The sequence below is a fragment of the Notamacropus eugenii genome, chromosome 5 (genome assembly GCF_028372415.1).
Source record: "Notamacropus eugenii isolate mMacEug1 chromosome 5, mMacEug1.pri_v2, whole genome shotgun sequence".
Lineage (NCBI taxonomy): Eukaryota > Metazoa > Chordata > Mammalia > Diprotodontia > Macropodidae > Notamacropus > Notamacropus eugenii.
This window is the reverse complement of record NC_092876.1, coordinates 204,951,279-204,963,699: the sequence shown is the minus strand read 5'-3', so window position 1 is coordinate 204,963,699 and position 12,421 is coordinate 204,951,279. Positions and strand designations below refer to the sequence as shown.

The 12,421-nt window shown below is 36.2% G+C and overlaps 1 protein-coding gene across 6 annotated transcripts in view; it reads right to left on the bottom strand.

Annotated features, from left to right (window-relative positions):
• The window catches only part of NBEA (neurobeachin), a 783,989-nt gene that overhangs the window by 380,941 nt on the left and 390,627 nt on the right, over positions 1-12,421 (bottom strand). For all 6 annotated transcript variants that reach the window (XM_072611897.1, XM_072611896.1, XM_072611899.1 and 3 more), the window contains one exon: positions 3,006-3,070. In XM_072611897.1, coding sequence (XP_072467998.1) covers positions 3,006-3,070 — 65 coding nt within the window. The remainder of the gene's footprint in view (positions 1-3,005; positions 3,071-12,421) is intronic.

Sequence of the window (12,421 nt, the reverse complement as noted above, 5' to 3'; positions counted from 1 at the left end):
GTGTTTGCAAATGTTTTGACCCAGATGAGCAAATGTAGTGCTGTACACCAAATATCTGAAGCTGCCAACTCCTCTTCTGTTCCACTGTTGCCAAATGTGTGTTCACTCAACTTTCCCACCAAGTTAGCAATAAACTGTTCACACTCAGAGAAGAGCTCTAATTTGTTGACAATAATTCTTCTGGTTGTCATTTTGCCTTGGGGGCACCGCTTTTGATGAATGCAAATATTTTGCTTGAAAAGGATAAGTCTATGATCACTGGGCACCACACATTGCCTGTCACTCTCACATCCTGTCTGTCTCTTCTTCTTATAATCACATAGTCTACTGGATGTCAATGTTTGCTGCGAAGGTGCACCCATGAAGTTTTATTGTGTTTAGGTAAATGGAAAACAGCATTGGTGATAGGAAGGTCATGTGATATACAAGTTTTCAGCAGTAAATGACTATTGCTGTTGCTGTTTCCAACTCCAATCCTCCCTAAGACTCCCTGCCAAGTCTGGTAGTCTGACCCTACTCTGGTATTAAGGTCACCCAGAATTATAAGGTTGTCCTCTATTGGTACATTAATGATAAGGTTCTCTAGGTGTTTTTTCTTTGACCTCATCAGGGTTTGTCATGGTGGGAGCACAGGCACTGATGATGGTGGCATGACGTTTTCCTGCAAATGTCAATCACATTGTCATGAGCCCATCATTCACTCCTTTTAGCAGGCATACCAGCTTGCTGATTAGATTAGTTTTAATTGCAAAATCCATGCCAGCTTCACAGCGCTCAACTTCACTGTGGCCACTCCAGAAAAACGTGTATCCAGCTACAACTTCAGTAAGCTGGCCTTCATTTGCCAGCCTTGTTTCACTCAGGGCTGCTATTTGGATGTGATACCTGTTGAGTTCTCTTGCAAGAAGAGCAGTTCATCTTTCAGGTCTACTGTGTTTTGTGTTGTCTATAAGTATGCGTACATTCCATGTGCTGATGGTGAGTGAAATCATCTTTGCTGATGTTTTTGTACATTTTATACATTTCTTTGTGTTTTGACTGCAGAATGGGACTCCTTCCTACTGTGGTAATCAGGCCAGGGTTGAATAAGCACACAACTTTTAAGGCACCTTTTCTAACAGCCTTCGTCACACCAGGAGGTGAGCAGTGCGATCCTTAAAAGGCTGCTCAAGCACCCAGGGGGCTGCTGAGTCCCACTGCTGCTTCCAGTGAGAAACAACCTGTGGCCTGGGCTGCCTGTGTGCATGGTTATGACTACAGGTCCTGCATCTGCTGCTTTGTCACTTGGATGTCACCACAGGACTTTGAGGAAGCCAGCACACAGAAGGTACTGGTCCTCCCTGAACACACTCTATACTCTGCCATTATATGTAAACATACTTAAAAACCTTAAATATCTCTTACTGTCATTTAAATCCAAGGTCAGGAAGGAGAGTGAAAATCAAAGGATCATAATTTCTGCTACTTGCTAGAACTTCTGTTAAAAAAATGGTGGACGTTGAACCTACTGGATAAAATTATATTTTCACAAAACTTCAATGGATTTTCAGTTTTCCATTCTTCTCCTGCCTTGGACCACCACAGAAAGTTAAAGGAGACTTTATTGCAGGGATTTTAAGGAATAGCTAGCAGTTTGAGCCTAATGTTTGTTTTTCAGGGCTTTTTCTCCTTTTTCCTGAATCTCCTTTTTCAAAGAAAGAGCATCAGCTTTAAAAGTCTATGAAACTCCACAGTTTAAGCTTTAGATACTCATTTCTACAATCACATAGAAAGTTACTGATGAGTAGAAGCATTATGGGATTATGAATTAGAGGGAATCTTAGAGATCATTTAGTCTCACTTCCCTATTTAACACATGAAAAACTGAAGCCCAAAGGGCAGTGTATCCTACTTACATAATTCCAACGAATTAATATAGCATTATGAGTTAAGGAACCCGGATTCTTAGCTCAAAACTAAAATATGTCTTTTGCATAACTTTGACTTCATTTCTGTATCTATGAATAAGGATTATAATTTATATCATTTGCCCAATGAAAATAATTTTTCAGTTTCAGCAGCAATACCATATAAACCATAAATATTAGTAATATATAAAGAGAACTTATCTTTTTCAAGACTTTTTCACCCCAATACATTGAACAGAGGTTCTTGTATAATCTAGTCTACACTACAAGGATTTTGTAAAGTTCACAAACTACAAGAAGAACAACAACTGGAAATAATTTTTAGCTAAACAATCTAGTTTCAAGAATATAAGTAATCTTGGAAGAAAAATAGCAATAGTGACAGATGTAAAGTTTTAATTTTTTTAAAGTGGGTAAGTGAAAAATTTAAGTCTCTGGCTTAGAAGCCACACGTGTCAAAGAGAAGATAGGTACATCTGTCTTGATGTGTCCAATGCCAACTAAGTCAAAGAAAGTCCATTACTATTCGACTGTAAATAAGGCAATGGAAATAAGGGCAAACAAAATGACAGCTTAAAAGATAGGATATGAATACAAGTATAGAATAAGTATTCCATTTCTGATGATCAACTTTATGCTATAAAAATTCAGCATTTTGCATGTTTTGGGTATATAATAAACAATCTGAAATGTTCAGGTAAAATTAATTCATATGAATAGATAAAAAAATGAGGAAGTATGCACTAAATATAATGCTCCCCAAACAGATGGAGTGGCAGATGGGTTTACAGATTGGATTCCCTTGATCCTCCGTGTAAAAAAACTTGCTACTCAGTGAGATAGAAGCTCAAATCTCAAATAAACCTTATAAACCATTCTGGCCCTTTTACTTTGTGGAAGGTTTTGGGGTTAATAAAGGAGCCTAACATTTTATATTTTAATAAAATAAAAATACCTTAGCCAAATGCCTGTACAGTAATTCTCCTCTAATTTAAAAGGGGCTTATCAAGTCTTTTTGGAGCAGATGGTTAAAAAGATATAGTCACCCAGCAGTATAAAATATAAAAAGATTACTTGTCTAAAAACTTGAATAATTACCTTCCTTCATTGATGAGCTCAATAAATGCAAGTCCTGCATTCTTCTGAATCGAATTCTGCCATTCCTAAATGGAAAAACAAACAAACCAGAGCATGTTTAAAGAAGTAGTAGTAGCAGAATTATATGAATTATGACTGTCCTGGATAAGAGGAACTTGAACAATGGAAATCTGTTGGTTGGATAGTTGGATCTTTTAAACATACAAGTATGATTTTTTTTCCCCAAAATTACGTCATACTTGATTGGGATGAACACACACACACACATATATAAAAATACATATATGCATTTATATTGTGTATTATCATATAACATATAAACACAATGGCACAGGTGAGCTCTCAGTAAAAATCTCACTCCCAAATGATTAATACTTGTCTTTGTAGTCAACTTAAGAATTTGGAATAAAAATTAAAGAATTCAATCCAAAAATATAGTCCAAATGTGATCACTTTTCATATTTTCACTTCTAATGACTTTAAAGTGAATAAAACACATAGTAAATACCTATTTATTTAGAATGACTAGAAAAATATTCTGATCGTTGTCACACTCTGGTTGGCTGAAAGTTACCATATGGTTATCATAACGAAATTCTTTGAAAACAGGGAAAATATACAATATTAAAACCATATGCCATAAAATTTAACTTTTCTAATGATTGAAAAGAGATGAAGGGACCTTGGGAGTGCCTCTGGGTCATTATGAATGACTTCTTTGAGGATATCATAGAATCAGTATAGATTCAGCATAATCCTGTGATAGATGTTCCTAATGACCAAATCTACCTCTGTATCTCTTACAACTTTTCTCTTTCCTATACTCTTAGTATAAACCCTCATCACCACTTGACTATCCTATTGCAATAACTTCCTGATTAGGTCCCCTGTTTTACATTTCTAGGCTGTTTCTACTTCTGATCCATTTTATAAAGGGCTACCAAAATAAAGAACAAATGTGATGTTAGTTCTGCTACCAAAAAAAAAAAATATATCAATGGTTCTCTCAAGTCTATAATACAAGGCATTCAGACCGAAATTAAGTCCTCTAAGAAATTTGTTGAAACTCATATTTTATACTTATTTTATATCAATTCTTAACTATTCAATATCCCAGTCAAAACTAGTCTGTTATTCCCTGAAGTTTTTCATTTTTATGTTCTTTATCCTTGTCTTCACATAGGCAGAGCTGAACCCCTGAAACACACTCACCTTCCTTCTCAACTCCAATGACTCAGAATCTTCATCCTTCTCCAAACCTCAGCCCAAATGTTATATAATATACAAAACTTTCCTGATACTCTGTCTCCTCTCCTCCTTCCCCATTACTAGTCTTTTATTCCTAAAACTATTTTGTATTTGCTTCTGCTACTTATATCTGTCAAATTAAAAATACATAAAATTATAAAACTCAATATTGATTGGGGCTTAGGGAAATTAAATATTTATATATTGCTGGTGATAATGTATATTGGTGAGATATCTGAACATTGTGGAAATAATTCAATTTAACTCACCAAAAATGTATTTAATGTCTATTCTACTGGGCACTTGGAGACAAAAGATGAATAATTGTTTCTGTTCATAAAGATCTGATAATAGAAATAACCTGTAGACAGTAATAGCTCAATTACAAATACAACTCCATCTTCACAGGAATCTGAAGCCTAGAGAGGTTAAATAACTTGCCTAAGGTCACACAGAGAATAAGGGACGCAGCAAGGAATTTCAATCCCCAGAATCAAAAACAGACCTCAGTATTCACCCAGTCCAATCCATACCCAGATAGAATCCAGAGTATAATACATATCCGACAAACGGTTTTCCATTTTCTACTTTAAAACCTATAATGAGGGGAAACCTTGGTTCTCTGACTTTAAATCCAGCAAGTTTTCTACTGTATCATGATCTAAGAACTACAAACCCCACAAAGACAAGGACTATAACTTCTCTCTTTTTTTTCTTTCGGAGGGGGGTGTGTGCTAGGATGGAGTTGTGAGGCAACTGGAGTTAAGTGAATTGCCTAGAGTCACATAGTAAGTGTCAAGTGTCTGAGGCTGGATTTGAAGTCAGGTTCTCCTGACTTCAGTCCTGGTGCTCTATTCACTACACCACCTAGATGCCCCTATAATTTTTCTAGCATGGTCTAGCATAGTACCTTGTATACAGTATTTCATTTAAAAACGTTTGTGGGACAATATGCCAGATTTGCATTCAAAGGATTAGGGTACAAAATCTGGCTTTACTATTTATTCTACCTGTGCAACTTTGGGAAAAGTCACTTAACCTCTTGAGTTCTGGGAATCTGCTTTGTGAAATCTTGTCATTTCTAGCTCCTCTCTTGCATCCATTCCCTTCTTCCCACTCACACTGTTACTTCTCTAGTTCTACTCTTATTACCTCTCACCTGAACCACTGAAAGAGCCTCCTAATTGATTTGCAACCCCCATGCCAATATTTACTCTATGTAGTTGCCAGAAGAATTTTCCTAAAGTCTGACCATGTCAGTCTGCTACTCAATAAACTTGAATGGTCCCTTATTACTTCAAGGATCAAATATAAACTACTCCATTTGGTATAATGAGCTCTTCTTCATCTGACCACTACCTAAAAAGGAGGAATATGTAATAAGAGTGAAAAGGTAGATTGTCTCTTCTGCTATTTCCAAACTTCTACAAAAGTCCTCAACACAAAGCAGGAGTGATCACGGGTTCTGGAATAAGGTATACATGCTGGGTCCAACCTAAGCTAGAAATAAATCAATTAAATGCCAGCTATGTGCCAGACCTCTTCCTACTTCCCACTAGTTTTTCATGCATGAGGTGCATTTCTCAATATAATTTTTCTCCTTTCCCTGTGTTATCCGGAAACAAACTCCTAGAATGGGTCAAAGAAGAGATTTTGTGCCTATGTCCAAACAACACTCCAAATTTAAGAGACTTATCACTAGAAAGATGATAAAGTTTTTCAAAATTTCATACATCAACTGATAAAGACCACTACTGACTACATTTCTAACATGGCATTATAACCATTAAAACATTCATACATGCTCCAATTAGAATAGTTTCTTGCAATCCTGTAAATGATGTAGAGACGAACATGTGTATATACGTGTGTGTGTTCTTTACAAGTTAAAAGGACTGATCTGATATTCTTCATCAAATAAATCCCTCAGAAAACTGACAGAAATTAATGTGATTTTTCAGCTTTAAAAAAAAAAACCTCATGACAAAAACATCTAATTATAAAAGCAAAAATATTAAAGCTATTCCATTCCATTCAAAATCATAAAATACCTTAAATTGAAGCTCCTAAGCACTTTACACAGGAGAAATACATATGGTATAAAAACATTGGGAGAATGAGTAAAGAGGCAGAACAGCAAAGTTAGAAACAAACGGGAAGGAAAAAGTTATGTCGTAACTAAATAGTAAGAGCTGGCAACACCTCCTTTTGTTTCCTATGGCTAAAGAGAACTTTTTAGGATCTCATCCTTACAAGAGTAAGTAATACAAAGCCCACGGCTTGATGATGGCAAAAGAATAATGCCCATGCCTTCTAATCAAACAGAAGGAAAATACCTTTTAAAATTGCAACCAGGGAGTAGAAGAAGTCTTCATTGACAATTTCAATTTTTTAAGAGAAAATAAGTTTACTTTTCCTAATACATGTTACTTTCTGGGAATAGCTTAGAAAAAGATGAACTCTTTCAGGTTATTATATTGTTATTTCATTTTTGTCTTATAGCCTAAATAAATATACATATCAGAGTTCCCAGATATCACAGAATAATATAGTAATTGAGTAAATTTGGATTATGACACACATATTTCCCTTCTAGGAGGTCAGTTCTGTGGAACTTAGTTGATAAGGTTTGCCATATATTTAAAATGTAGTAAGACTCAGCAGTTAAAATCACTCAACAGTCATACTGGATGTTACATATATAATGCCTTAAGGTTTGTAAAGTGTTTTACATATACATTCTTAGTAAGTCCTCACAATAACCCTTTTAGGTGTTGTCTTCATTTTATAGATGAGGAAACCAAGGCTAACAGAAAGTCACTGACTAGATACAATTAGTTAGTAAGGCATGACTGACATCAGTCAGGCTTCCAGTGTAGCACTCAAACCACTCTGCCACCAAGCTGTCTGAATAAAGGGTTCACAGGATTTTGACCTAGAAGGAACTTTAGATATCATTTAGTAATAGGCTTACAGAATGGCAAGGCTGGAAGGTGTATCAAACATAATCCAGTTTAATATCTTTATTTCATGGATGAGAAATGTAAAGCTACTTGCCTAAGGTCACATGAGGAGTAACTGGTAGAATCAAAATTTCAGATCTTTTGACTCTAAATTTCACAAATATTATGCTCTTTCGTGACTGTATTGCTTTATGACATGATCAATTACCCATAATCACATTTGCGTGTATAATGACATTTCACCCATATGACACTTTAAAGCTTACAAAGTGCTTTCTTTCCATATAAACTATCTACTCTGATCTTCACAACAATCTTGTGGGCTTGGGTATGACAAATTCTATTCATGTTTTATAGACAAGGAATACAAAGATAAGAGATGATAAATAATTTGCTTATGGCCCACACAGCTAAATAATCAACAAATTACACAGCTAAGTAATCAACTGATTACCAATCAACACTGGGGCTTCAAATAAAAAATTAGACATGAGAGAAGATGGCAGAATAAGAACTAAGTCACTCTCACCCTCCCTTATTGACTCTGAAAGTCCAGAAAATATCACCCCAAGAAAAACCCTAGAATAGCTGAGCCAGCAGAAAGATGGGGTGAAGCAGTCTTATAGGCCAGGAAGTTTGGGGGTTTAATGAGAAAGGCCCCTCTTGTTCTGGGGGAAAGGGAGCAGTAGAGACAGGAAGCATCTCAGCAAGCCAGTCAAAAGCCACATTTCAGCAAACCAGGGGGAGATCTGGGGCCACAGGGTAGTGGAACATGAAGTACGCACACCAGGCCCCCCGCCCCCGAGTAGCTCAGCAAAGGCAAGGGAACCAGTAGACACCAGTTCAGAGGGGTGGCATTCTCCAGCAGCCAAATCTCCTGGTGCTTCAGCACAACTCCAGGAGGCACAGCTCCAGACTGGCAGACATCCTCCAGCAGCCAAACATTAGAGTTCAAGGCTCAGTAAGCTGGCATCCCCCAGGGGCCAGACTCTTTACTTCCAGTGTTGCTGACCCCAGCTCAGTACCAGGTATGCTGCCAGATCCCTACAGGCTCCAGCACACAAAGCCAGTAACCAGGTCCTGAGCAACAAGAACAAGAAGCTTGGGTCAGTGCCCCCTGTGCTCCAGCAGGAGAGCTCCATTCTAAATGCCAGGAATTAGGCAAACACCATGAGCCAAAAGCAGAAATGAGCAATGACCATAGATTCTTACGTGGAGAGGAAACATCAAAGCACAAATTCAGAAGACAACACTTGTCGATATACCCACATCCAAAACCTCAACAGGGAATATGAACTGGCGCTAAGTCTAAAATGTCTTCTTGGAAGAGCTCAAGAAGGATTTTAAAAGTAAAATAAGAGAGGTAGAAGAAAAATTAGGAGAAGAAATGAGAGATATGCTAGAGAGAGTCAATAGCTTAGAAAAGGAAGGATAAAAATTGACTGTATGAAATAAGTCCTTAAAAAGTAGAATTGGTCAAATGGAAAAGGAAGCACAAAAATTCACTGAAGAGAAGAATTCTTTAAAAAGTAAAATGGGCCAAATGGAAAAGGAGGCACAAAATCTAATAGAAGAAAACAAGTTGTTAAAAATTAGAATTGGGCAAACAGAATCTAATGACTCCAAGAAAAATGAAAATTCAGTAAAAGAGAAGCAGGAGAATGAAAAAAATAGAAGAAAATGTAAAATATCTTATTGGTAAAACAAGTAACCTGGAAAATAGATACAACAAAAAGAATTTAAAAAATCATTGGTCTACCTGAAAACCACGATTAAAAAAAGAGCTTGGACCGTATTTTTCAGGAAATCAGGGAAAAATGCTCTGAGGTCCTAGAACCAGAAGCTAAAATAGTCATCAAAAGAATCCACCAATCCCCTCAAACTGAAAACACCAAAGAATATTGTAGCCAAATTTCAAAATTACCAAGTCAAAGAGAAAATACTGCAAGCAGTCAGAAAGAAACAATTTCAATATCATGGAACCACAGTCAGGATTACTCAGGACCTTGCAGCTTCTACATTAAAAGACTGAAGGGTGTGGAATACAGTATTCTGTAAGGCAAAAGAGCTTGGATTACAACCAAGAATCAACTCCCCAGTGAAACTGAGTGTAATCCTTCAGAGAAGGAGATTGACCTTCAATGAAATAGGGGACTTCCAAACTTTCCTGATGAAAAGACCAGAGCTCAACAGAAAATTTGATCTTCAAATACCAGACTTGAGAGAGGCATAAAAAGGGAAACAGGAAAGAAAAAAAACCTAACATGTTACTAGTAAGGGAATATGACACTTGTAACTCTTGAGAACTGTATTGTTATTAAGCCATTTAAAAATGGTATTCAAAATTGTGGTATATGAACGTAATGGATTACTACTGTGCTATCAGAAATGATGAACAGAAAGACTTCACAGAGGTATGAAAGACTTATAGTGAAAGGAGCAGAACCAGGAGAACTTTGTACACAGCAACAACAACAGTGTGTGAGGAATTTTTCTGGTAAATTTAGTACTTCACTGCAATGCAAGGACTTAAAAAATTCCCAATGAACTTGAGGCAAAATGCCTTCCACATCCAAGGAAAGAACTATGGAATTTGATTGCAGAATGAAGTAGACTATTTTCTTTTGTATTATGTTTTGTTTTATGATTTCTCTCATTCATTTTAATTCTTCTATGCAACATGACGAAGGTGAAAACGTATTTAATAGGAATGTATGTGTAGAAGCTATATAAAATTGTATGCCGTCTCAGGGAGGGAGTGGAGGGAGAGGAGAAGGAGGAGAAAGGAAGGGAAAAAAATCTAAGATATATGGAAGTGATTGTAGAACACTGAATACAAATAAAATAATTTAATTAAAAAATAAAAATAAAAAAAAGGAACAAGAGGGAGTCCATGGTAAAAAAATAATAATAATAAAAAGGGTATTCATAGACGAAAGGCATAGGTATAAGTTAACTTTGATATGATGATAAAAATCTAATTAAGTGGTGAAAAGGAATTGTACTGGGAGAAGAGGAAAGGAGGCAGGCAAAGGTAAATTTTATCACATGAAAAGAGACAAAAATCTATTATAGTAGAGGGAATGAAGGGAGGGAGATGAGCATTATTTGAACCTTATTCATCAAATTTAGCTCAAAGAGGGAATAACATCATCAATTAGGTATAGAAATCTAACTCACCCTATATGAAGTAGGAGGGAAATGAGAAAGAAAACGGAGGGGGTGGATAGAAGGGAGGGAAGAAGTAGTAAAGTAAGGGGGAAGAAAAGTGAGGGGGTGGATAGAAGGGAGAGCAGACTGACGGAAGTGGTGGTTGAAAGCAAAACACTAGTGAGGAGGGAAAGGGAGAAAGCAGAGAGAAAAGCATAAACAGGGTTGGGAGGATAGGATGGGAAACTGACAGTAATCGTAACTGTGAATGTGAATAGGATGAACTCTCCTATAAAATGGAAGCAGATAGCAGAGTGGATTAAGAACCATGATCCTACAATATTTTGTTTACAAGAAATACATTTGAAGCAGAGGGATACACTGAGAGTAAAGGTAAAAGGCTGGAGCAGAATATATTATCCTTCAGATGAAGTTAAAAAAAAAAAAAGCAGAGGGAGCAACCCTGCTCTCAGACAAAGCAAAAGCAAAAAAAGATCTAATTAAAAGAGATAAGGAAGGAAACTACACCCTGCTAAAAAATACCATAGATAAAATTGTGCATACCCTTTGAACCAGCACTATCACTTCTAGGTCTGTATCCCAAAGAGACCATGAGAACGGGAAAAGGACCCACATGTATAAATATATTTATAGCTGCTCTTTCTGTCGTGTCAAAGAAATGGAAATTGAGGGGATGTCCATCAACTGGGGAAAGGCTGAACAAATTTTGGTATGTGAATGTAATGGAATACTATTGTGCTGTAAGAAATGATGAACAGGTAGACTTCAGAAAAACTTGGAAAGACATAAATTGATGCTGAGTGAAATGAGCAGGACCGGGCGAACATTGTATAAAGTAACAGTCACATTGTGTGATGACTGATCTTGATAGCTCTTCTCAGAAAAGCAAGTATCTAAGACAACTCCAAAAAGACTTATGATGGAAAATGCCATTCACAACCAGAGAAAGAACTCTGGAGTCTGAATGCAGATGGAAGTAGACTATTTGCTCTCCTTTTGTTGTTTTATTTTGTTTCTTCTTTCTCATGGTTCCTCCTATTAGTTCTAATTTTTCTTTATATCTCGACTAATGTGAAAATATGTTGAATATGGACATATAACTAGAGCCTATATCAGACTGCATGCCGTCTTGGGGAGAGGGTAGGAGAGGATGGGGGAGAAAATTCAAAACTCAAAATCTTACAGAAGCAAATGTTAAAAACTGAAAATTGATTATATAAAAAATAAAAATGCAAAAACAAAAAATACAGAAATAAACCTGAACTGCCTCACAATAAAAAAAAATTGGACATGACACAAGGCAAGGGAAAAAGCAAAAAAGAATGAAAAAAAACCTTCTTTATGATAACCAAAATTGCGTCTGTTTTGATTGTCACCAAAGAACTTGTGTTTGTCCTTCGTTCTCGAAGAGGACCAAAACATAAGGCAAAGGAAAGCAAGCCTCTGTGCTCACAACAACACTTTCATAGTTTTCCTTGTAATAAAAAATCTTGACCTTTTTTTTAAAAGAAAAAAAGAAATAAATGGATGTACCTTTTATTCCAGCAAGACCTGACAACAGATGGTGAAATGAAGGATAATGGGCATATGCTTGGCTTGAACTCCACTGACTGGGAGGTATATTTCAAAATAAAGTCTTAAAATCTATTCCAGAATTTTTCTTTTCTTTCCTTTTTTTTTTTTTTTTAAGGGGTGAGGGTTATTAAGACTTACTAAAAGAACTCAACAAATTCAAGAAGCATTCCAAAGAAAAGGTGTAAATTATCACTGGTATCACATAATGATATTCATCAGAGGAAATACTTAACTTTGAGGCTGAATTCTGTGGAGGAGTGCCAAGTCTCTATATCTGACACAATTCTTTAGCTCTTCTACATAGAAACATAAACATTCCTCAAGATAAAGGACTTTTCTAGGGCACTGGATTTCATTTTAAATATCCTTTGAAAATAAATACTTTGAAAACAAATAAGTTTCAGAAGGATGACTATAAAATCCCTATGTTTTGTTCACAATGAGGTAGATAAGGTGGTA